At 41.5% G+C, this 27,703-nt stretch overlaps 1 protein-coding gene across 1 annotated transcript in view; it reads right to left on the minus strand.

The window, feature by feature from the left end:
* Positions 1-8,887, minus strand: part of tmeff1a (transmembrane protein with EGF-like and two follistatin-like domains 1a) — a 79,346-nt gene extending 70,459 nt beyond the window's left edge. The window contains exon 1 of the mRNA XM_042498131.2: positions 7,265-8,887. Within this exon, the coding sequence (XP_042354065.1) occupies positions 7,265-7,415 (151 nt within the window). The 5' untranslated portion in view covers positions 7,416-8,887. The remainder of the gene's footprint in view (positions 1-7,264) is intronic.
* Between the last annotated feature and the right edge of the window lie 18,816 nt (positions 8,888-27,703).

Consider the following 27,703-nt stretch of genomic DNA (forward strand, 5'->3'; position numbering starts at 1 on the left):
AGGCCACAGACTCATCAGTCGTTTGGAGCTGGTTCAGTTTTTCGGTGTCAGATCTGGAACAAACCACAGTCCGATGCAAACTTTGTTTAAAGGCTGTTGCAACTAAAACCAGCTGCGATTTATTTCAATGTTTCAAACAGAAGCTGCAGCCGAGCGGGACAAATGTGTCTCACTCCGAGTTGCATGAGATGATCGTTTTCTGGACATTTTTCCCTTTTTTGTGATAATTTTGTAATAATACTCCACTTTTTTTACTAACTTTCTTTAGCTAATTTCTTGTCACCTCTTTACAAATTTCTTGCAATTTGAGGGACATTTCCTGCCAAGCTGGTCAAGGCCTTTTCCCCGTGTTTTTGAAACCTATTCGCTCGGGTTTCAAAGGGTCCAACAGCTTGTGAAAAGGCGCCTGAACACACAAAAAAACTGATGTCGATCCAGGTTTTAAAGGATTAATCATCAGAGAAACACCTCCATTTTTAATATGCAATGATACCAACTAAAATATTTAAAATCAGATGGTCAAAAGCCTTTTTTCCTCAAATATTTGGACTACAGGGAGAATATGACAAATAAATGACTCAGTCAGAGTAACAGGAGACAGCGTGTCACAGAGGTGTTTCAGCATTAAAAAATATTAAAAAACGGATCCTGTGATGAAGTCAGGAGGCTCGGCGCCGCACATCCTCCTGTTTATTAAAGAGAACAGAAGTGTCATCAATCTGCAGCATCTGCATGGAAACACTTCAATCTGCCTGATGTGTAAAAACGAGGGGGCGGCGGCGTTTCTGTGCCAAAAATATGATTAATGTTATTTCTGCTGTGTGTCCAATAAAATTAGATTTCGGCTGTTCTTTTTTTTTATAAAGCAGAGAGAACATCTTGTCGTTTATCATCTGTTTGTTTCTGCTCCATTACGAGGAATAAAACGCCTGTTAAACTGTTACACACACACACACACACACACACACACACACACACACACACACACACACAGCCTCCTCATTCGTTACCTAACAACCTGGTGTGACGTTTCACTTGAATTACAAATAACATCAAAATAAAGTTTTGTTTTGAAATGTCCAGTGTGTAGGATTTGGGGGCGTCTATTTCCAGAAATGAAATAAAATATTCCGAACAGCTTTTGTGTATATATAATCACCAAAAATAAGAACCGTTGTTTTGTGTGTGTGTGTGTGTGTGTGTGTTTGTGTATGGCTTTAGGGGCGGGGCATACAACTTTAAATAGCTGTAAAAACAAATTTCCCTTAAAACATTTTTGACACTTTTCTTTTGAATCTTTTAGTGATTTTAAAGAAAAATTGTGATTTTTTTCTTTAAAAAATTTTGGAACTTTTTTTTCTATGGAAATTTTTGGTGATTTTTAAAGAACTTTTTTTTGCAATTTATGTTCTTTAAAAATGTATGGTGATTTTTTTCCTTTAGAATTTTTTTTAAGGAGAAATTTTTGCCACTTTTTTTGTTTTTTTTAAAAACTTTTTGGTGCTTTTTTTGTTTTGTTTTAGGAATTTTGGGTGATTTTTAAAGAAGTGTTTGTCTTCCAAACCAGCGAGCCCGCCGACTCCAAACAGAATCAAAGGAAACCAAAACTCCCTGACTGGAGAGACAATAAAGAAATGTGTAAATACAAAATCTCTGCAGCCCACAGCAGACCTCTCTGACGGCGTCGCTCTTTGTTTCGGAGGCTCCAGTACGACTCTGCAGCTGCTCTGGTTCAACGTTTGCCCCGAGAGCCCAAAGACACAAGAAAACTCCCTCCGTTCATTTAGCCGCTGATTTCCCAGCAGCCCGAGGGCCGCTCTCCAGAGCCCGCCGCTGAATGACGACTCATTACAGAGCGGCGCTGATATCTGCGACTCCAGACAGGCCGAGCAACAAAGAGCGTCACATCCTGCAGGGACGATGCAAACGCGTCTCCACCTTTAAACACGCGGAGGAAAAGCTCTCCACCTACTCGTCTCTGTTCACCGCCGTGTCTCAGGACGACTGAACAGCAGGCGTCTTCCTCCTCCTCCTCCTCCTCCTCCTCGTCAGCAGCTGCTCTGGATCACAGCTTCGGCTAAATGACCAGAGTGTAAACTGTAAACAGAGCCGACACAACATCAATATTCAGCTGCAGCTCCGCGAACGTCACAGCGTCCTCGGCGGAAATCTCAATCACGTCCTTCCAGAGGATTTCTCATCAGATTTCCTTCCGCTAAACGTCACGACCGACACGCACGATCCACCGAGCGCCGTCGGGCAGAGCGATCGCAGAGCGGCTCCCAGCAGGCCAGTTTCTAACCCTCATCACGAACCGGCTCAACTTCTCTCAAAATCATGAGAAGAATGAGCAACTTCAGGAGAAACGACCCGGAAATGAGCAAGAAATCTGTGAAAATACTTTTTTTAAAAGCACAAACAAATAAAAAACAAACAGGTAAGTAAAAATATAAATAAACAAACAAACGGATCGGAGCCGGACCGAACACAGATCTGGTGGAAATTTGGGGAATAAGTTTACTTCCCGTGGCTCCGCTGCGCTTCGAATCGATGGACGCCGGAGCACAGGTCAGACAGGAAGTCAGAGCGACGCAACATTAAAACATACGGTTAGTTTTCAGAATAAAACGCTCCGGCTGTATTTCACCGAACTACATCAACAAAACGCCACAATGACAATGTACAGCACTTCGGTCAACTCTGGTGTTTTGATATGTGCTTTATGAATAAATCTGGATTTGAGAAGTGTCGGTATGCACATTTTGGACATGCAGCTGCAGTGCTTTTATTTCCAGCCGTCTCCTCCTTCAGAGTGAAGCTGCTCTGGACAAAATCAAACCTGCTTCCTGTGGAGGAAAACAGCTGACGGTGATTAGAAACTCGCGTGTTGTCAGGTGACGTCACAGCAGGATTTTTTCCCACGAAGAGTTTTTGTTTATGACTTCTTTTGCTTCCTCGAGATGCTGCACCCGCCGGGTCGGTCCAGGCTCGCTGCCAGCTCCCGTGATTCATCACCGAAGAGCTGAAGGGACACATCAGCCTGAGAGGACGGGCTCAGTGTGGGTCCCATTAACGAGACGCCTCCTCGATCCGAGTCCTTATCCATACTTTTCTATCATTTGGTGGAAAAATATGTTTTTAACAGAACTTTTACTGTCATCTTCATTCACAGTTTTAGTGATATGGAAATGAATCACTGTATTTTAATTTAAATATGTGCTCTGTGAAATCTTGGCGTCAGTAGTTTTAATTGTGTAAATTATGACAGGTTGTAGTTTCGTCTCTGCTGTCCGTTTTAAATCCGGCATTTCAGGCAATTTTTAAAAAAAGCCACATTTGTCCAAACTGCAGTGGAAACACTTTTTTTGGCTTTTCCAGGTCACATGATGCTATGGCTGCGCACTCGTTGGTAGAAACCGGCTCCTTTGTGTTTTACGCTCCTTTGAGGTGGTTTTTCAGGTGATTTTAAAAAGCCATATTTTGCAAAACTGCATTTTTTTTACTTTAATATGTCACATGATGTACAATAAATAGCCTCAGGATGCTCTTAAAGACGTGGCGTGCTTCTGTGTGACGATGTAGGAAGAGAGTGAGATCTTCTCATACAAATGGACCGCACTTGTATGGCGCTTTTCTCGTCTTTTTGACCACTCAAAGCACTTTCACACTTCATGTCACATTCACCCATTCACACACACATTCACACACTGCTGGCCGAGGCTCCCGTAAAAGGTGCCACCTGCTTCTCGGTAATCATTCACATGTTGACTGGAGGAGCCGGGATCGAACCACTGACCTTCCCATTAGAGGACGACCCGCTCTACCTCTGAGTCACAGCCGCTCCTTATATGAGACCAAGAAATTATGGTGAAATTAGATTCAAAGCAGCAACAAAATGCCAGTTTTTAATCAAGACCTCAGAGCAGAGGAGGGAGAGGAGCCTGCAGGAACCGAAGCAAAGGCTGTGCGGCGTATTTTGATATCATGGATGAAATAATCTGCTAATGAACATCACTCGATGGAAACGCGCCTCATGAACAACTCAAAGCTGGTAAAACTCTCTAAACCCCGGAGAGACCGGGAGGAGGTCTGCTGAACACATGTGCCTCCAGAAAATTATTCTCACGTGACTTCCCAGATCTAAAAAAAAAAGCCCCAAAACAACACATGAGGACCATGTGAGGACAGATCTGACTCACAAACGTGAGCAAAACCGACTCAGACTCATCGATCTCATCTGTTCTCACGCTGTTTTGCTGACAATCGACATGATGGCCGGACAGGAAGTCAATAACCGGCTGAAGATGACTTCTGTCTCCAGAGCGGGACGCTTTACGAATGACTGTTTGTCCACTTCGCTGTCAACATGTTAATGTTGTAAACTGCGACAGCGAAAGCTGCTAAAAACATCCTTAAATCCTTGAAACGTCCTGAAATCTCAGGAACACGCCGACTGCGATGAACCGCGATTCCCCCCTCGGGGATCAGTACAGCATTTTCGATTCTGATCCTTTGAATCAGCCGTACTGATTTCTGTTTTATGTTCTTTTACCCAAATTTTCACACCTAACCGAGTGAGAAAAACGGCAGCAAGCGGCCGACGCAGACTGCGAGCTTCTGCTCGGGGAAAATGGACAGCTGATGTCAGATAAGCTGCGAGCGTCCTCTCCACGCGGCGTGCTGGCAGCAGTGTGAGCGGCGGTGAGTAACGGCGTGCTCTGAACGCTCGCTGCTGCTGCAGGCCTGTTTCCCCTTCAGACCCCGAAACACAGCAGCTTCCAACAAAGTGCCACAAGCCATCTTGTTGTGACTGTAAAAGCTTTCTTTTCTTCTGCTTTCTGAGCTCTGAGCTCTTTTGAAAGCGGCGGGATGGACTCCGTGGTTTCAGGACGCGGAGCAGTGCAGCGGGGTCGTTGCTATGCACGGAGCGGCGGCGGCTGTGTGAATCAGACTTTTCTGTGCTGAAATAAATCGAGGTATTTGGTTTGTTTAGTGACTCGGAACATTTTCATTTGCCTTGCAGAACATTTGCATTATGCTCCGGTGTGTCGGGCGTCTGCAGGAGAGCAGAGATCAGGATCACAGCGCGCTCGTCTGTGAGGAAAACGCTCCGTTTCTCAATGCAAACAATGCGAGCGGCGCATGAAAAAACGGTAATTCAGAGGCTCATTAATAAAACATGAGTGAGGCGGGTTACTCCAGACACTCGGAGTGACAGCTAACACTCATTTACATGACTGCTGTTTTTTCCTTTTAAATATTTCATAAAAGCTAAAGAGAAAGAACAGCATAACAGCATAATGAATTTATGAATATCAGATATTAATGCAGGAGGATGCAAACAGCATCCTCTACAAACTCTGTCAGAATATTAATACGTCCAGAAAAGCTCACAGACTCACGGAGGACCAGCACGCTGGCATCTTCCTGCAAACCACGAATATGTGGCATTTATACATTTCATACACCATGTGGAGGTCATGGAGGATGGAGCCACACCTGCCGACACAAACAGCTGCTTTTAAGATGCCGTGTTTCCAGGTGGACTGTGCCCCCAAAACCCTGTTTTTTAAGCCAAAACATGACCGTCTCCTCACCGTAACCACACGGTTTCTGTGCCAATATCTTATCAATATCATATCGATGCCCTGATATGAGACCACATACCGTCTTAGATTTTGGATATTGTGATATCGTTAAAGTTGTCTTTGGTTTTAAAAGGCTGCATTAAAGCAAAACGTCATTTTCTGACTTTACTAGAACACAAACTGTTCTCACCTTTACCAGGGCTGCAACAATTTATGATTAGTTGACAAATATGAAATTAACGCCAAACTTCTGTGGCAACTGGTCAATCAGTTGAGTAATTTTTGAATAAAAAAGAAAGAAAAATCTCGGATTCTACAGGAAACTGATTATCTTTTGGTTCGGACAAAACAAGACCCTCGAGGACATCGTCTTGGGATTTGGAGAAGAAGATCAACATTTTTTCATTGTGATCTGAAATTTTTCCGACCAAACAATGAACAATAATCAAGAAAACAATCAACAGATCAAAGTCTCTGCACACTAAGTCACTATAGCAAATCCTAGAAATGTCCTAAAATCCTGGAGGCATCCTAAAACTCTAAAGAAATAGGAGAAACCTCCCAAAATCTAAATCTAAATCAACATCATAAAATGTCCTAGAATCCTGGAAATGTCCTGAAATAGAGGAAATGTCCCAAAATCCTAGACACCTCATAAATTCCATGAAACATCCTAAAATCCTAGAAATGTCCTAAAATCCTGGAAGTGTCCTTGAATCCTCAAAACGTCCTAAAATCCCAGACATGTCCTATAGGAATGTCCTAAAATCCAAGAAATGTCCTAAAATCAGAAATGTCTTAAAATCCAATAAACACCCTAAAATTCTAGAAACATTCTAAAATCTCAGAAATGTCTTAAAATCCTAGTCAAGTCCACGAAAACTTTGAAACTTCCTAAAATCCTGGAAACATCCTAGAAATGTCCTGCATTCCCAAAGTCCATGAAACATCCTAATACCCTAGAAACTTCCTAAAATGCTAGAAACATCTTAAAATCCCTGAAATGTCCTTATATCCTAGAATCATCAGAAATCCAAGAAACATCCTAAAATCGTAGAAACGTGTATGGGGCCGCTGCGATGGGCCCCTGGCCTTTTGTCATTTTGTAAAAGTGGCCCCCAAGCAAAACAAACAGTATCTCTGATGCAGAAATAAACAGCTGGAGCGCAGAGAAAAACAAAGCTGCAACGTCAGAACAATAATCCCGATAATAAATGATAAATCTATTGATGCCACAGTGGATTAAAATGCCTCCGACAAGCCTCAACGTTCACATTATCGGCCGGAATATTGATTTTCCAAACAGCACGCAGGAATAATTATGTGATCTTGTCATATTTCAGTCAGCTGGGCACTAATGATGGAGCACAGAGTGTCCAATAAGGACAGCAGACATTTGACAGCACATTAAAGCCACATTAATAAGACTCCGGGTGAGACGCAGAGGACACCGGAGACTGTGAGCCGCCGGAAGCCGCCACAGGAGCGTCACAAAGCGAACTCACGGCTCCGTGATGCAGCAGTGCAGCGGCTGCATGCTGATTTGTCAACATTACGGTGATTTCTCTCCGCGATCGGAGGGATGGTTGGAGCGGGTGCATGGTGCGCACGCCCACAGCAGCAGAGCAGAGCAGAGCAGAGCGCGCACAGACACGCAGAAACAGCAGTTTTCTTACCTGTGCAGTCCTTCCCTTTGCCTTTGCACTCTCCGCTCTGTGGGTAATAAGACGCGCGAGCCTCCGGCAGGTAGAGCAGCAGAGACAGCAGGCAGGCGGACACCAGGTACCGGACCACCCCGCCGGGACACCTCCCCGGGCCTGACACCATGACGATGATCCGACCTCCAGACACGCGGCGCGCGTATCGCTCGGTCCTCGATTTCAGGTGAAGCGAACAATTTGAAGCAGGCGGAGACGCAGCGGAAAACACCCCGGCTGCCTCGCGCTGCGTCCCGCTGACGGGAGGAGCTCCGAGCGGCGGCAGAGAGAGGAGCAGAGGAGGCGCTGCGGACGGAGGAGTGCGCGGAGAGCTCCCCGCTCGTTCAGGAAGCCTCGGAGGCGGTCCGGTTCGTCCAGGGAGGCAGCGGCAGCATCCCCGCCATCCGCCCGTCCTCCGCTCCGCGTGTTTTTTTTTTGTGTGTTTGTGTTCAGCTGGATCTATCTGAACGCAGCTTTGTGTCTGCGCACGCAGCGGCGCCTCCACGTCCCGGTGAACCCCGCTCACAGTGATTATCACGCGCTCCGGTTGTGTTTGTCCGCGCGGTAATGAAGCGGCTCGGAGACGCGGTGCGTAAAGAGAGCAGCAGCTGCAACCACAACAAAGAGATCCGGACTGAGGGGAGAGAGGACAGACAGGCTGGTCACGTGAGAGGATGCAACACTCCCCTCCACCTCCACGCCCCTATAACTCACACGCGCACGCACGCGCGCGTGCACACCTTCAACAGGAAACCACAGAATGCAGAAAAAGCCACAATAAGGATGTTTGATGATGCAAAGATCCAAATCTCTGCAGTGATCCTTTTTTTTTACATATCCCAGCGAGAATGCAACTAATGCAATGTTTTAGTAACGTTTAAGCAGCATGTTTTCTTTAAGGTCCGTGCATATGTTCCTAAAATCTGGGTAACGTTATGTATAAACATTTAAAAAAAAAAATAAAAAAAAAAAAGGAAAAAAATCACCAAAAATTTTAAGGAAAATAAATTGCCAAAACTATCCTAAGAAGAAAAAGCCAAAATGTTTTCTCTAAAAATTGCCAACGTTTTTTTCCTTAAAAAAATATTTTTTTAAAGGAGAAAGAATCACCAAACCCTTTCAAAGAAAAACAATTACCAAACATTCTGAAAGAAAAAATGCCAAAATGTTTTATTTTAAAAAATTAAAATCACATTTCTGGGTGGATGGGAACCACCACCCCATTCCCCCTCCTAAATAAAATAAGATAAAATGAAAAAAAGACTGCAATATAGTAATGTAAAGAACTGATAAGGAGTATAAATGATGGTTGTTTCAGAAAATTCATGGTTTTTAGAATCTGCCTCAAAGTCATAGAAATATGTTGGTAAAATGTGTCTGAACTCGACATTTGACTGTTAAAAGTTTGAATGTTTCCACTGTGATCTTTAATTTGACTGTCGTGTTTGGGCTCGCGGTTCAGAGGAAGGTGAAAGTCCTCATGTGTGAAATCTTGTTTCACTTTCAGAGTCCAAACAGCAGCTTCCATCATGAGGAGCGATTCCTGCGCTCGCTGTTCAAACAGGACCCAACACGACTCATTAAACTCTCCGTGTTGACTGGATTAATATTTACACAGCTCAGATTGGCTCACAGCTCCATTTTGAGCACCGCTGGCACTCCACCAAGACGGACTAGTGGACTAATTTGGCACGCCACCTTTCATCCAGCTGCTGTTAGTTTGTCGCCACCCCCCATCGCACTTTTCCCTCTCACATGCTGGAGGCCGCAGCAGCAGCAGCAGCAGCAGCAGTGGAGGCGGCGGCGGATGTGAGTCCTCTGCGGTGCTGTTGGACACGGTCGGTTCCACGCCGGCGGCTCTAACAGCTCTCCCGGGCGCTATCACCGCCTGCCAGACGGCAGAGAGAAGCGAGCCCTTTCTAAATCACTCACAACGCCGCTGATTAGCTTCCTGGACGAGGTTAAAGACCTTCCAGAAGGTGTGGAGGGAGAGACCGCAGCAGAAATAAAGAAGTCTGCCCTGATTTATTTCACTTCACTCTGACACTGAGCCAAAGATCAGACAGGCCGTTTAAAATCCCACACAGGCCGGAAAATTAATGACTCACCCTCAAATTAATGACCGAGATTCTCCTGAGCAAGGCAGCGACCCTCGGCTCGACGCTTCCTGACAGCGTCCTGAAGGCTGAAGAGCAGAGAAAGAGAAGAGAAACCAAAAATTAAACCAAACATGACAAGAAAATGGTTGTTTATTTCACAACATGTGTGCTCCTGCAGCCACACACAAAAAAGACACAACGCCACCACAAGGAGACACGAAATTATCTTAAAGAGAAACATAATGACCTCAATAAGACAGAAAATTGTCTCAAAGAGACCCAAACAACAACAAAGAGACACAAAACAACTAGAGGAGACATAAAATGACTAAAAAGTAATGCAAAGTGACAGAGACGGACAAAAATGAACCCAAACACTCAAAAAACTGTCTCAGAGACCAAAATGACAACAAAAATAAACAAGGAGACAGAAAAAGACCACAAAGAGACAAAAAACTTCAAGCAGACACAAAACAATCACTCGGAGACACAAAATGACTTAACAGCAACACAATTGTCCAAAAAGACAAAAAGAAAAATCAAAGAGGGACAAAACATCCACGAGAAGACACAACATGACTAAAAAACAACATAAAATGACTAAAAACTAAAAGAGACAAAAAATTGTCTCAAGAGACCCAAAATGACAACAAAAAGACACTTAATGACTACAAGGAAACACATGACAAAAAAACAACACAGTATGAGCAAAAACAAACAAAAAGACAAAAAAATTGAGCCCAAAACAACAACAAAAAACACACATTAACTTCAAAGAGAAACACGACAAGAACAATAATAACAATAATAATAATAATGATGATGATAATGATTATAATAATAATAATAATAATAATAATAATAATAATAATAATGATGATGATGATAATGATAATAATAATAATGCATGTAATTGAGAACACACAATATATGAACACATATTTGTGTTTCTTGATGGAAATTTTTAAAAATCAGTTAAATTATATTAAATGTGAAGAAAAATTCATATTTTTTTCCAAGGATCAAGGATTCTTTATTTGCACTTCAGCAATGCAAATATATATGAAGAATGAAATGTAGTACTCAGGTCTCAGTGATCAATAAATATTAAAAATTATAATGAATGAGACACTGAGTTGGAAAATAAGAAATTTGAAAAAAAATATCTAAAGTGAGCGGTGCAGCGTGCAGTAACAATAAAATCCTAAAATCCCCCAAAAATTTCAAAATTCCCTGAGGAATATCAAATATGATTAAAACCTTAAAATCATTAATGTTGTTTAAATGTTATATTTATTTTTTAATTTAACATTCCTATTTTGACCTTTTTTATTTATGTGTTAAATTATTTTTTAATTTCTTTTAATAATAACTTATCATTTTATGGTTTTCCCAGATTTTATTCTTAATACAAAGCTGAACATCAACCTGAAATATTCTGCTCTACGCACAGCCATAAAACCAATGACAGATTATTTCTCCTAAATTTACTGAAAGTATAAGAATATGTAGTGTCAAGTCTAATCTTTCCATTTTAATTTTTTGATGGATAAATTTGATGCGAAACCTGTTTAACTTTATTATCGCTGGCTTGAATCGTCATTGACGGTTAAATTCTTGCTCCGGTGGGTAAAAAGCTGAAGTGTGCTGTTTGGTGGTGCTGGAAACGTTTTGTCTTAATTTCTCGCTAAGCTTCATCTGCTTCGGTCTCCTGTTCGGGGTTTTAACTCGTCCGGCGGTCGCTGTCAGATTATTCCTCCCACGCCATATGTCTCAGGAGGAGAATTACAGATTACTCAGCTCTGATTAGACCGATCACATATTTCTCAGCAGTTTACGTTACAGCCTGCAGGCTCTGAAGGAGCTCCAAGAAAGTTTCTTGAATTTAAAAAAAATAAAATAAAATCATGTAATTATGAGGTAAACAGAGACAGTGTTTGAAAAGTGTGTACAAGCAAACAAAAGTCAACATACGAATCGTTTCCGATGTTAAATTCGTACTGGATTCATATTTTCTTTGGTTTACTTTTACTTTCATTTTTCTTTCAAACAAATGTCCAGCACGCAGACATGTCCACCAGCCCGCTCCGGGGCGGACATGTCCGACAGCCCGCTCCAGCCCGCGGACATGTCTGACAGGCTGCACGGACTGGAGCAGTTCCTGTCATTGTGCGCGACCAATGCGCACGGAGGTGGTTATTAATAGCGCCTATACCACTGATGCATCACATTACCTGTAAGCCAGGCATCAGCAGACCGCGGTCCGGATCCGGACCAAAACTTCATCCTATCCGGACCCGAGGCCAAGTTGTAATAAAATGTAAGAATAAGAACAATATTTTTTAAGGAGTAGTGCTGGGCAATTAATCCAAAATTAAGCGTGGCCGTTCCCAGGGGCTCGCCTTTCCATCACGGCTCCATAACACGCCTACGTGGCCTTGGATTGGAAATAATGACGACTAGTTTGGTGGCTGCAATAGAAATAAAGCTGCGGATGTTTTGAACATCCATCGCCATGGTTACTGGGATGTTATCACCAGAGCAGAAGTCACATGACATCACTCAGTGGACACACATTTTGACATTATCACTTCAATTTTGTGCAAATCTGTAACAGAAACCCGCCTAATGTGGATTACTACGCAGCTGAAAATAGTCCCTGAAGTCACTCCTCCTGTTTGATAAACTACAGCGAGCAGCTGATTTAAAGAAACAGTTTTTTCCAAAAAGGAAGCTATATTTTGTGTATAGTCGCAGAACATCACTCAGTGGAAACACAGTCGTCTCACAAAGGTGTTTTATCGACATTTCGAAAATTTGTTTTGTGCAAATCTGTCACGGAAACCCGCCTACAGATGCACCGCGGTAGATTCTGCAGTACTGGGAGATAAAGTGAGGCAGGTTGTGATGCAGGCCCGATACTTGCTCGGGCTTACTTTTACAGAGTAGCTGTTCCCGGCGCTGCAGACGGTCTGGGGTCTCCGCCTGCCTGCTGTAATGGAGTGTAAATGCGTGTGATGGAGGGGAGGATTGCAGGGCCTAAATGGAAAGAGAGGGATGGCAAATCAGCGATACTAATTCAATTAAGTTCCATGATAGTTATCTCTAATTGGCTTACTGCATTTGTTGTGGATTGGCAGACGCTGGGAGTCTGTCGTCTCACGGCGGCGTCACTAAAAAGAAGCCTTGCTGTAAGATTATATAAAGAGCTCCGGGAAAATAACTAAAGCTACAAAAAAAGTGACTAAAATACCAAATTATCGAGGCGTTAACTGGAGTTTGTGCCTGCTGAGTGAAATAAAATAAAGTCAAATTTAATGTTAATCCTTTGAGACCTGGATGGACATCAGTTTTTTTGTGCTGTGTTCAGTTGCCTTTTACAAGCTTTTTTTCATTTTCTGAAATGTGAGCGAATTGATATGATTCCCCCCAAAAACACGAGAGAAAGGGCAGTGAGCAACTCAGCAAGAAATGTCCCACAAATAGTAAAAAAAAAAAAAAATAGAATAAAAATAAAAAGTGACCTAAAATATCTGAAAATTATTATTAAAAAATTACTTTAAAAAAGCTAAAAAGCTTGTAAAAATATAAAACACAAAACCATATTCATAATTATTACAATTATATATTTAAAATTACGTTACAGGAAAATGTGGGGGGTTTTTTTGGTAGTTTTCAGTACTTTTTTGGGGTCATTTTCTTGTTTTTTTTAAACTATTCTTCTTTCATTCTATTTTCTTTTTTTTTATCAATGTCTTGCTCATTTTTGGGCCATGTCTATTCAAGTTGCTCACTGCTTTCTTTTCATGTGTTTCTAAAAAAATCAAACCAATTTGCTCAGGTCTCAAAGATCCTCCGTGTGGATGAGAGACCTCCACCTGAGGGGGACCCGGCTGGTTCGGGGTCTTAGATCTGATCCTGATCATGGCGTGCAGACTCTAATTTCCTCTGCCATCTGTAGCACGAGCTCTTCCACGAGCGCCCCCCCGCTGCTGATAACAGGCGGAGGATAATCCGATCCGTCCTGCAGGGCCGGAGAGAGGAGGGGAGGGGGTCCACTTTAACCCTTCGCTAATCACCACACAACCGTTAACAAGCCATTTAATCACCCAGTCCTCAGTGATCGCTCACAAGTTCACCTGGAAACATGTGATGAGGGTCCCTCTGAGGACACGGAGGTCACGTCCTCACGTCCTCACGTCCTCATGTGTCTGTTTCTCTGTCATGAAATGTCAATTCATGTCGAAGACCGAGGGCTCTTTAACGTTCCTCGGTCTTCTTAGTCTTTCCTCCGTCACGTGTCTTCAGAGAAACGGTCGTGACGGTCTGCGCTGACTCCGATGCAGACGTCCCAATTTTTGTGACCACTTATTCCAAACTGTCAAAAACCGCCGCTTTTGCAGTGATTTCAGCGGGTTTTTTGATAACTGTGTGTGTGTTGATGCATGTGTCCTAAATGTAGTCCAGATTGTGTATCTGAGTGTAATCAGTGAATTTGCAGCTCAGCTCCTACAATAAGTCTAAAATACACTGTGGAAACTAAATAGTTACATTCAGACTGTTCAGGTCCAAAAATGCTCCATTGAAACCCATTCAAACTGACATTTTTGATCCCACAGCCATCAGAGCAGAAAAACAGGACTTGTATTATTTCTGGGTGTCATTCTGGGCTTTTGACTCTGAATTTGTCATTTTGACTATTTTCCACCTGATGACACTTTAAAAAAATCATATTTGACAGATCAATCAGTAATCATTGACATATTCCAGGCTGTCATCAGCAAAAAACCCCAAAATATTTAGCGTGGAGTATATTGAAAATTCTTCTCTCTTTTTTTGGCATCATGACCAAAACTTGGCATTTAAAGGATTAAAATTCTGAAAAATAATGAATATTTTATATTTTTGATTCGGACTGATGTTGGTTAAAAAAATAAACTCAAAGAGAGCAGAAAATCTGAGTTTAATATTTATAATAATATATAATATATATAATATTGTATAATATTTTTTATAGCCTGATTTTAAAAAGTGCATTTTTGTGCAGAGCTGTGTGAGTATTTGAAACTGCACAAAAAAAAATAATGTATAAAAATCATTGTTACTGCTAATCACTGACATATCCCATGCTGTGATAATATAAAAATCTACTTTGCATGTTGTATATTGAAAATAATTATTTTTTTATCTAAAAACATTGTGGCATCATGACAAAAACCTGGCATTTTAAGGGTTAAAATTCTGAAAATTAATGAATATTTGAAATTTATATTTAGGACTGATGTTGGTTAAAAAAATAACTAAATGAAAGTAGAATAACGTCTGACATCTTTTAAAGCTTGATTTGAAAAGCACGTTCTGTACGCAGAGCGATACGAGTGTGTGAGATACTAATGCAAATATGTTTAAATCGATTTTTACAAACATATTTTAAAACATCACTCTGCGCCGTCTTTCTCTTCATGTTGAGCTTCGGAGGAACTTTAGAGTCTGCTGCTTTTATATAATTAATGACTGCAATAACGTTTTAATAGGCCGACCCCGTCCTCCTCCCAAAGACGCTTTATAAAGACCATAAACTGTGAAAGTGACGCTGAACTTCATGAAATGTGTCAGCGATTAAAATGCAGGACTGACACATTATTAATCAGTTTTACGCGGCAGTTTAAAGTGTCGTTCCCGCCGAAACATGAGATAAAAATGATTGTGAGTTATGAGGCTTCTGGAGCCGCGAGGTTCATCACGAACAGATGAAGTTATTGAGCGTACTTTAGAGGTTTGAGCTGCAGTTATTGCTTTGTACGTTCTGAATTATGCATTCAGCATAAGAAACTATTAGTTCATTACTATTATCAGTAAATTAACCCTTTGAAATCTGGAGTTGCGTCACTTTTCACGCTCCTTTCACAAGTATTTAAACCTTTGAGCCCTGAGTACATTGGTGCGATTTCTTTCTAAAAAAAAAAAAAGCAAGAAATTAGAAGATTTGGCACATTATTTTCAAAAAGCGAGGGAGAATGTCTCAGGAAAATATAATTTTATATAATTATTATGATTACACGTCACAATTATTTAACAGAATTAGTGCAATTTTTAGCACCTTTTACAAGTCTTTTTTACCTTGTTTTGTTTAGTTTTTTTCTTTAAACTAATTTTCAGGTACTTTTCTTTGTTTTCCAGCTCATTTTCTTGGTATTTTTGTTAAACTATAATTTCTTTTTTGTCATCATCATCACGTGATGAAACACATCATGAGATGCAAAACGACAACGAGATGCAAAAAATCTGCGACTAATTTTTAAAAATGATTTGTGTTGCTTTTCAGCTTCACTGGACAGACAGCTTCTTTTAGTGTGAAAGGGAGGAAACAGAGGACGGCGTGCAGCACTGGTCTTTGGTCCATGTGGCGCCCGCTGTACCAGGTGAGCTGCTGGGCGTAAAGATGGACTTTAAATAACGACGCACAGATCACGTGACTAAAAACCTGACATCTCTGCTCCTTCACTCTCAGAATTAAACACAGATAATTTAACTCGGGGTCGGATTCGTCCTCCGGCCTCGTTCTCCTTTGACTCACATCAGAGCCCGAAAAGAAAATGACTTTTCCCTCCATCTGTCACCGCCGCAGCACCGGGCTAATTGAAAGCTGAGAGCATGAATCCGTTCAAAAGGAGCCACGTTTCCGCCTCCAGACAACCTGTCCGATCACAAAAGTGCACGAATCTCATCTGAAAAATGAAATGAAGATGAGTCTCGGAGGACGCGCGGCGCAGGAGGCCCGCTCGTAACGTTACCTTCAGTCCATCCTGAGATCCAGTTACAGGATGTGATGATGTTCAGAGTAAACGACGCTGATGACTGTCAGCTGCTGACACGTCACACAAAACTCAAGACGTTTCATAGATGTTCCCCAAATACGACGGCAGTTTTCTATGACGACCGACCGCAGAGATTTGGCTTTAAGCACGACAGTTTGCAACGAAGCATCCGTGTTTGATTTGTTTTCTGCCTTTTGAATTTTAACTCGCATATCTGAGCTGTGATTAACAGCTCAATAAACGACTTTTATTCGTGTTCTTCCATCTCAAGGCCCATCACTCACTGGATTCAACATCCTCACGTCCATATTTACAGACTCTGAGTCTGGCTCTCAGTCATCCGGATCCTGAACCACCAACATGGATGCGCTACTGAACAGGCCGACCAGGCACGGGCCCCGGGGCCCAAAGTGTCACGGGCCTTCACCCGAAAAATGTCACTCAAAGAGACATACACCGACCTGGAGGAGACTCAAAATGACCACAAACAGACACAAAACAGCCTCAAAGAGATGCAAAACATCTGCAAAAAAGAGACAAAAAACACAACTACAGAGAGATTTGAAACAGCTGCAAAGACTCAAAAATGACGACTGAGGTGCAAATAACTGCAAAAAAAAAAACTGAACATAAAGTGACACAAAACAACTACAAAGAGATACAAAACAGCATCAAAGAGACACAAAACAACCACAGAGAGAGGCAGAGGAGCTGCAAACAGACACAAAACAAGACAAAGAGATGCAAAACAGCTAAAAGATAGACAAAACAACAACAGAGGCAAAACAGCTACAAAGAGACACAAAACTGCTGAAAATAGACACAAAAAACTACAAAGAGATGCAAAACAGCTGCAAAGAGACACAGAGCTGTAAAAAAACTACAAAAAGACTAAAAATGACCATAAAGATTCGAAAAACTACAAGGAGATGCAAAACAGCTGCAAAGAGACAGCAAGCTGACATCGCAGAAACAAAAGAGGTGCAGTTTAGTGAAACGCAGTTTATTTGTATTTGACACAATATGGAGAATTTGAGATTTTAACAAGGAAAAGGGACATTTTTTGTTAGGTTGCTTGTTGTCCCATTTATTTATTTTTTAAATCAGGCCAGTTTGCTCAGGTGTCAAAGGGTTAATGACAGCTGATCTCGTCCTCTGCTCGGAGGGTAAGAAGCTGTTTGACCTCAATGTTTTCAACAAATTTAACACGTGAAAAACCTTAAAATCGGGGTGAGTGACAGAATCCTCTTTGGGAATTAAATCCATTCAGTGTCGTTAAAATCTTTGATTTCCGTTTGTTTTTTGCGTTTTCTCTCTAACCTTTGATTTTTTTCTATCCGTCTCTTTCTGTACATCTCACCGTTTTCCCATCATGCCTTGCTCTCCCTCACTGTGCGCGTACAGTGCTCGCCGCTTCGCTCCATTGATTCAGGCGCCAACTCGATCTGTTAATGAAGTGGAGCCATTTCAGACCTGCAGATTTCATCCTTCGATACAGAAGCTTATTGATAAAGCCCCCCCCCCAGCTCCCCCCTGACCCCGCCTCCTGGTGACCATCGATTTGGCCGAGCCGCGGATCAGAGAGTGAGCTTACCCAAGCAGCTAGTATTGATCTGACCCCCCCGACACGTTCTGAAGTCAATTCAGCGTTGACCTATGAGAAACAAGTCGCCCAAATATAATCACGGATCAGAGCGGCAGATATCGGCCGTAATAACGTGGCTGGAGAAGCTGCATCAGACGCTGCTGCAGCTGGCTGATAAGCTCTCCTCACAATAATCAACACAGCTGCCTGGCAGGCTCCTCTGACGGCCCTCTGGGATTAATAAAGTTTAGTAAATTGAATTAAATCAAAGGCAGACTCGTGCTGGAATGAAAAGTGTTTTTTAGTTTGGGATATTTTACACGTTCAGTCAAAAAGGGGCTCGGTCTGATCCACAGAGAGCCGCAGAACGCCGACTTCAGAAATACGTTTTGTCCACTTCTGTTACAGAAAAATGACAAAACTATCAAACATGAGTCACGTTTCCATTAACCCTCAAATCACACAAATGAAAGCTGTCACTACAAAATACCTCAGTTTTTAAAATAACTGTGGCTAATTCAGGACTCAGTAAAAAAAATCACCTCCAGCATCTGTATCAGAAATCAGGAGAGCAAACATCAAATCATCGGAGAAAATAGGTGAGAACAAAGAAGGAATCAGGAGAAGTTTCAGCTGTTTGCAGCCTGTAACCGTCACCGCTAGATGCCACTAAATCCCCCAAAATCCCCCAAAATCCCTCACAAAAACCCCTTTGGATCAGCTGGAAAACACATCATCAAAGTCGGCACTTTTTATGACGATTCATTCATCACAGATTTGCACAAAACTTAAGAGATACTTTCGAAATGTTGACAAAACTCAACATGGAGCTGACTGTTTTTCACTGAGAGATGTCATGTGACTTCTCCTCTGGTGATAACATCCCAGTAACCATGGCGACGGATGTTCAACACATCAGCAGCTTTATTTCTATTGCAGCCACCGCACTAGTCGTCATTATTTCCAATCTAAGGTCACATAGGCGTGTTATGAGCCATGATGGAAAGGCTCCTCATACGTGGGAGCGGCCACGTATGAGGGATTTCTGGGAGATGTAGTCCACGATTTCACAGAGGAATTGTGGATTCAAAACTTTCTCAGAGTTATGTTGTAGCTCCTGCTGCATCATGAGGGAGCCAGTTCCTACTGACAAGCACATAGACACAGTGTCATGTGACCTCACAGCATCATGTGACCTCACAGGTTCATGTGACCTCACAGCGTCATGTGACCTAGAAAAGACTAAAAAGTGTCTGTTGCACTTCGGACAAATCTGGATTTTTCGAATCACCTGAAATACCACCTCAGGCGAGCGTAAAAAGTTTTGTTGCAATAAATAGGAGTTTTTTCGAAAGTGACGTCTTTCCATTAAGTGTATTTTATATTCGTAATATTAATTTGCGCAGTTTGAGGGTTACTGAAACCCTGAAAAAGGTGGCAGTTTCTGATGAGTTCAGAGTGAGACGGTGGACTGAAATAAGTGAGGCTCAGGCGTATGAATCGCTCTTCAGTGATTGGTTATTCTGAAATCGTTTAACGTCATTAGACTGAACATGGAAACGAGTGTAAACTGCTGACAGGTGACAACATAACTGCTGGATATTGTATCATGCTGCCAAAAGAATGAAAATCAAAGAGTTTGATCTCACTGACAGAGCTCTGCGTCCTCGTTTCTGCAGGACAAAGAGGCTCCGCGGTGTCTCATTAGAGCGCAGACGCGTCCTGATTAAATAAAACACTCAGAGCGCCGTCAGTCTGCGTCTCAGCCTCTGATGGTGACCAGAGGGGCTGATGGGAATCTGCTCATCTCAGCCGTCTGCATCATCAGACTAAATGATATTGTCAGCTGCTGCGTCGCCGCTCATCAGCCGCTCAAGGACTCGAGAGTGCGACCGCCGGCTCTGTTTGCATGTCAGAATAAAGAGACAGAGCGTGGAGGGGGACGCCGGGTCACGTCCACACTGCGTCCGCAATCACAAACTGATCAAAGCGTAGGAGAGCAAACACCACTGAGGCAGCGGAGAGGGCAGCAGGTCGCTCTTTCTCCTCCAGAGCATCATTAGATACAGAATTACTGCGACTGAAAAACACGCGTGCACGAAACCACATGGACGTATTCAGGAGGAAACAACGTGAGCGCACAAAGACTGTACGAGCCACAAAAACCTCCACTGAATACAAACTCCGAGGACGAGGACCTCGTGTGCCGAAGTGCGAATCAAAGCGCTCGCAGCCGTCGATGGTTCCCGCATCGAGCCGCTGCTGCGAAATGTTTGTGCACGAGAGCTATGTTCAAGAAATACACGAGCACTTTGACTCCTGCAGGGTTTATTTTAAGTCTCTGTGTCAAGTTAAATGTTTCCTGCATTTTAAGCAGTTTTCAGGTTGTTTTTGTGACAGTTTTAGGTCGACATTAGGGAAATTTATTTTTTTAGAGACCATCAGAACCTTAAAACACCTTTCTTAAATTACCCTCGTCATTCTTTAACAGCTTTCCGTTAACGTTTGAAACTAAACTCCTGATGACACAAACAAAAAGAAAAAGCAGCAGCAGGAAGACTTTCTGCCGCCACATTTCCGCGCGTGCTTCTGACTCACTGAGTTGAATAATTGTTTGAGTGTCAGACTCGTTTACATGCTGAGTGCATTTCTTGATAACAAAAAAATATCCTAAAAACACAACACGCGTGGGCGGCCAATTTGAGCTAAAAGCCACGGCGCCGCCTCTCACGTGCATAATGTGACGAGGTGAATTCATTTAGGCCGTGATGCTGCAGAATCAATGAAACAAAAACAAACTTAACTCCGTTACTCTCTTTTCTTCTTCCTGTTGTGATAACTGTGTGTGTGTTGATGCATGTGTCCTAAATGTAGTCCAGATTGTGTATTTGAGTGTAATCAGTGAATTTGCAGCTCAGCTCCTACAATAAGTCTAAAATACACTGTGGAAACTAAATAGTTACATTCAGACTGTTCAGGTCCAAAAATGCTCCATTGAAACCCATTCAAACTGACATTTTTGATCCCACAGCCATCAGAGCAGAAAAACAGGACTTGTATTATTTCTGGGTGTCATTCTGGGCTTTTGACTTGGATGGAGGTTCGACAGAAGCTGCAGAAATAAGACACGACGATTATCTGCAGAGCTGGACCAGACTGAGACGGAGATAGTTGGAATAAATAACAGAAGGTGGACTTCGTCCGAATCTACTTAGGACAATCTGGGCCGTAATAAGCTGGTTATTTTCACTGCCTCCCTCCTCGTCCTCCAACGCCGGCTCCCAAACACACAAAGACTAAAGTCTTTCTCTGCTCTTTTTTATTTGGGATTAAAACTGAAGGCCTGAAACTGTTGTTTATGTGCTTGTTTATAATTTTTGTCCAAAACTGTTTTTACAAATTCCTGTGAGACGGAGCATCGTAGGACATTTTTGGGAGCATGGTTTCTAGTATCACCATGTTGCTATTTGCATATGCACTTAAATCTACTTTGCACTTTTTCTTATAAAGTCAAAATAAAGTCAGCGTTTTCGTTGAATATGAGTCGTTTTTGCTCTGACAGATGAGTTGAGGAGTGAATTTTGAAAGGCAGAATTTGCAGCAGCCGAAGAAGAAACCAGCGAGTCATGAAATTGACTGAAGCAGTCGATGTCCATTAATATATTATGGTCATCGTATCTGATTTCTGCGCTCTTTGATGGCAGTAAAAGTGATGAGGACGACTGTTTGAAGCTCTGTAATGACGTTTATTATTCACATTTAAGCAGCGACGAGCAAGAGCAGAGGAAAACGAAGGAGCGCGCGCTCAGCTGTCTCATTAAAGACGCAGGTGAGACAAACAAACAGAGTCTGATGTTTCTTCTACGGAGAGGAAAATGTTCAAAACAGACATCTGGAGCATGAAGTTGCATCACATCCTGTCATCCAAATTTCATCACATACATCCTATTAAAGAAGAAAGTTGATGAAACTCTCAGACACACTGTAAAATATTTCTGTCTGTGAAATAATAACTGCAATCGTCTGTGTTTTAACAGTAAGTGGGTCACTGGATGAGAGCGCCTTCGTTAAATCTTTGAAATGATAAAGAAACAAGTCAAGACGTTTTTCTGCAGCTCCTAAAACCATCACATACAATCTCCACATCAGTTAACCAACGCTTCATTTGTCCCGCCGCCTCAAAACGTTTCACTTGTGAGTAAAATGTTGATTCATTTATCAGTTAGTGTCGTCAAAATGTCACTTTAATTTGTATAAAAAGTCACATTTTACAGCCCAGTCGTCAGCGGAAATATTGGCTTTGTATGTTTCTGCAAACCATAAAAGTTTTACACGTATCGCATCAACGTCTCTCGTGACGTTTCTAAGCTGACTCTGTCATCGGGAGGTGGAGGGGAGACCAAAACAGCAAAAAGTGTTTTTTTAGTGAATTATTGCTGTTTTAAGTTGCTCTTGAGGCAACAAACTTGGGTGTTTTCAAGCAACCTGCTGGTCTTTTTCAACTAGGTATAACGCCACAAAAAATGGTTGTTTTTTAGCAAATTGTCACTGCGTTCACTGGCTTGAAATGTGGTTATTTTTTATCGAAACATCAGTGCGTTTCTGGCTGCTTTTTAGGCAATAAACAACAAAAACTGCTGTTTTTTTGGTGTGTTTTTGCTGTTTGCAGTTGCTCTTTAGGTAACAAACGTGGGTGTTTTCAAGCGACCCGTCATTGTTTTCCCACGTAGGTATAATGCCACAAAAAATGGATGTTTTTAGCTAAGTGTTGCCGTGTTTCCTGCAGAATAATGGCATGAAAAGCTGCTGTTTTCTAAAGAGACATCACTGACATCACTGCATTTCCAGCTGCTTTTTAGGCAACAGACGTGGCTGTTTCCAGCGAAAAGTCGCTGTATTTCAATAAAGCCTTTTTTTTTGTTGTTGGGATAGTGGCAAGACAAGCAGATTATTTCCTAAGTTTTATTTTTGGGGGTTTTGATTTGATAGGGCAGCTACAGAGACGACAGGAAATGTGGATGACATGTGGCAAAGCGCCGCCGGCTGGATTCAAACTCGGCCGCTGTGACGAGGACACGTAGCCTCTGAATGTGAGGCGTGCGCTCTACCATCTGAGCTACCCAGCGCCCCAAAGAGCAGATCATTTAAAGCCAAAAGAGGAATTTTTCCTGACCTTAATCAAGTGGTTTTAGTGCGTAATCCTAACACACGTTAACCACAGCCTCGATGAAATGTAAAGGAGCGTAAAGATTCGTAACATATAAATTTAATGCATCCATGATTTGCAGAAACATTATTTTTTATGAGTGTTTGACTGATTCTGTATTTTACTTCTCATTTTACTAATAAATTTTTTTTTTTCTCACAGTAAAGTGAAAAACCCACAAAAACTCTCACATTCATATTCACAGTAATAAAGCTGCTGTTTTGTAAAATACTAAACAAATTAAAGATTAAATGTTGTAAAGTCAAAACTGCTTTCTTTATACAACAAATGAGGTTTTTTTCAGTTGCTTTGACACAATTTCTCAAATGAAAATCCCCCAAACATTGTGAGAGTCTCACATTTACTCAGACTTAGAGTCCACTTGATCAGGAACGCCTGTCCGGTCTGATAAAAGCCACTAACGCGGATCTGAACCTGCACACTTCGGTTTCTGTGGACGTTAATGAGTTAATGATCTCTGCGTTTCAGTTCTGCTTCACATTCAGACTGTTTCTGACACCACTTCAGTTCAGAGTCGCCCCCTCGTGGAAACTAAAAGCAGCACTTCAGTTAACACACTGTGGAAATACTTAACCCTTTCAAACCTGGAGAGACATCACTTTTCTTTGATGCTTTTTCACAAGAATTCAAACCTCAGAACCCCGAAAAACTGCTGTGATTTCTCCTAAAAACATGGGAACAAAAAGGCAAAAAAAAGTGGCAGAAATGTTTCTCAGATTGCAAAAAAATAGTAGATTTAGACTTTTTTTCTTTTAAATCTAGGGATCATATTACATATTAAAAATATTTTAAGCACTTTTTTCAAGGTAATTTCCTTGTTTGTTTATTAGTTTTTTTTCTTCCTTTTTCATTTTTTTTCCACTTTTTGGGGAGGGTGCTCAATGACATGTTTGTGAAAGAAATCAGGCCAATTTGCTCAGGTTTCAAAGGGTTCAAAACATTTTTTACATTTGATCAATATTTGATATATATCTGATATAAATGAACCGTAAAACTTTGATAAATAGCCCCAATTAATGACCTCACTGCTCAATAAATTAAACTCAACAGGCTTAAATTTGGGACAGGCGTCTGTAAGGGACGAGCTTTTACCTCCTTCCACACAAAACTGCTGCTCCACAAAGACGGAAATAAAATCAAATTAAATTTAACCCTTTGAAACACAGGCAAATTGGCTAAAAAACAAAAAAATGTGGGAAGAAGGTTATGAGCAACAAAAGAAGAGATGACCCAGAAGTTAGCAAGAAATCTGTGAAAAATAAGAAAAAATTACCTGAAATTTTGCAACAAAAGAAAAACCCTAAAAAAGTTTTAAAAAGTAAAAAGAAGCCATAAATGACATGAAAAAATGCTTAAAATTATAATAATTCTGTAAAAATAATTTTAAATATATAATTATAAATATATTTCACTGAACATGTTTCCTAAGCTTTTTTAAATGCAGTCTTCTACATCTCCCTTTTTTCATCTTTCTTGTTTACTCGGCTGATAATACCGTCTTTTTTGGTGCTCGTGGTTTCAGTAAATGAATTGTGGGAAATCTCATTGTGTCTGACAAAAGTTTAAACATACAAACGCAGCTAACTGACTCTCCAGCAGGTCGCCAACAACCTGGTGGAGAGTCAACAACAACAACCGCTGAAAACGAAGCTGCGTGGTAACCGTGGTAACCAGAGCCAGCCTCTAATAGAGACAGGCCTGCATTTGTCAAAGCGTGTCTCCTAAAAGGGACCGTGTGTTGAACTGGGACCGGCTCTTCTTTGAAGTGTATCTGATGTAAAGTACGTGACGCGCTCGGTGTGTGAAGATACTAAAGCTGCATTTCATCCCGTCCAAAAACACGAACACACCCTCCCAGCAGCCACTCGCTCCAAAACCAATATTGTCGTTGTGGGCTGGGCGAGACGAGCGCTGGGATGGCTCTGCCCTGAATGCTGACCCCTGAGAGTCCTGATCCAGGAGCGGCTTCAACACTTTGGAGTTTAGTTCTGCTAAAGTTTCTCTTCCATGAAAAGCACAATATGGTGCTGTAAGTGATCTGAGAGTGGACGCCAGCTCGCCGGGCGGTGTGTAATAGTGATACTCAACTTACAGCCCGTCGGTCAAATCTGGCCCCTGATACGGTGCTGAGTGGCCCCCAAAACCATTTTCTAATTCACAATAACAATAAGGTGTCAGAGACATAAAACAGCATCAAAATAGAGTTTGTTGATCAAAAAAGGAGCTAGAGGAGGATCCCCCACACCCCCGACAGAGGACACAGCTGAGACACTGATGTCCTAAAATCTGAGAAATGTCCTGAAGTCCTAGAGATGCCTAAAATCTCAGAAATGTCCTTAACTATAAAAAAAAAGTCCTGAAATCCTAGAAATGCCTAAAATCCTGGAAATGTCCTCAAATCTAAGTAACTAGACCTGGAGACGAAAGACCTAGAAACGTCGTAAAATCTTACAAACTTTCTTAAATCCTACAAAAATCCTAAAATCCAAGAAACGTCCTAAAAACCTGGAAACATCCTAAAATCCAAGAAACGCCCTAAAAACCTATGTCCTAAAATCGGAGCTACCTCCTTAAATCCCAGAAAGTGTTAATTGGTCTGGTGTGGTGCAGTGCATTCTGGTAGTTGTAGGCTTTCTACCTCTTAAACAAAAATGAGTTTTCTCTCTGTTTTCTCTGATTAAGTGACACCAAATTCAAAAATATTGGTATCTACTGCAGACATGGCCTAGTTTTATTAAAAACAGCCTTTTTTCCAGCAGTGAAAGTTTTCTTTCAAACATGTATGTGGCCCCTGGCCTCTTGTCATTTTGCAAAAGTGGCCCCCAATCAAAGCAAGCTGAGTATCTCTCCTTTAAAGGCTGGTTTGGGAAAAGGCCCAGAGTCTGAACGTGAGGTTTGTCACCCGTTTAAAAACACAGAAAAAGCCCAGACTGGTCCTTTAACTCCCCCGCAGACTTCAGATTGGTTTAATCCCGTTTGGCCTCGAGGCATTGTTGGTCTGAATGTGTCGCAGCCGGGCGGGACATTAACACACACACCCTGGTAAATATTAGCTGAGTCCAGCGCTAAACTAAAGCACTGAGAAACACCCAAAACAACAAACTATTAATCACCAGAAAATATTCTGTCTGACGTCTTCTGTTCCTGTAAACCGTCTGTGACCTTAACCCTTTGAAACCTAAACAAAGGAGAGATTTCTTTTAAAAACATAGAAAGAAATTAAAAGTTACGAGAAAATTTCTTGAAATTTAGCAAAAAAAGACATTAAAAAAAAACAATATTAATTTTTAAAAATTAGTACATTTTTGAAAGAAATCAAAGCATTTTGCTCAGATTTCAGAGCTTTAAAAACGTGAACGGCGTGTGAACGTAGCACGAGATAAATGACTGCATTCCAGGTTTCAAAGGGTTAAACAGCCCCGTCAGTTGATCTTTTTAAGCTGAGCGGAGGCTCAACTTAAAGCTCGTTCCCACACACAAACCAAAGCAAACACCACATGTTGGCAGAAAAACTGAACCGCTGCTTGTTTTGGAGGTGGGACGACTGCAGATTTGGGTTTCAGGTGATTGTTGGGATCCACGTGGGTTCGGTTTTCAGAGAGTTTTTAGGTTTTTATCTAAACTGTGTGTGAGGCTTCGACCAGCTCAGCTCTGCGCACTTAATGCACTTCTCACAATCAAGCTGTAAAAAATATCACACATTAATATGATTTTTTACCTCCACTGAATTCATTTTTTAACCAACATCAGTCCTAATAATAAATATCAAATATTCAATAACTTTCTGAATTTTAAACCTTTAAATGTCAGCTTTTTCTCATTATGCCACAATATTTTTAGATGAAAAGCAATACATAAAATAAATTATTTGTAATATACTACATGCTTAACAGATTTTTATAATTTTTTTGATGATCACAGCCTGCGATACGTCAATGATTAGCAGCAAAAAAAATACTCACGCTCAAACTGCTCTGCACACTTAACGCACTTTTCAAAATCAAGCCTTAAAAAATATTATACATTAATATGATTATTAAATTTTAGTTTTTAAACCAACATCAGTCCTAATTATAAATGTCAAATATTTTAACCCTTTAAATGCCAGGCTTTTGTCATGATGTTACTATGTTTTTAGATGATTTTTTTATTATTATGTTGAGTCTCCTCCTCCTCATTTTACAAATTTTGACCCTTTAAATGCCAGGTTTTTGTCATGATGCCACTATGTTTTTAGATGAAAAAAAGAATGATGTTGAGTGTCCTCCTCAGTGTGTGAGTGTAGCTGCTGACAGTCTGGGATATGTCAGTGTGTGAGTGTAGCTGCTGACAGTCTGGGATATGTCAGTGTGTGAGTGTAGCTGCTGACAGTCTGGGATATGTCAGTGTGTGAGTGTAGCTGCTGACAGTCTGGGATATGTCAGTGTGTGAGTGTAGCTGCTGACAGTCTGGGATATGTCAGTGTGTGAGTGTAGCTGCTGACAGTCTGGGATATGTCAGTGTGTGAGTGTAGCTGCTGACAGTCTGGGATATGTCAGTGATCAGCAGCTACATTGACTGTGACAGGTCACCTAGTGGAAATAGCATGTATTTCCTCCATATGCCAAATATGGTCAAAATGACCTCATCAGGTGGAAAATAGTCAAAATGACAAATTCAGAGTCAAAAGCCCAGAATGACACCCAGAAA

Source organism: Plectropomus leopardus, chromosome 12 (genome assembly GCF_026936395.1).
Source record: "Plectropomus leopardus strain MGB_pleo_1.0 chromosome 12, ASM2693639v1, whole genome shotgun sequence".
Classification (NCBI taxonomy): Eukaryota; Metazoa; Chordata; class Actinopteri; order Perciformes; family Serranidae; genus Plectropomus; species Plectropomus leopardus.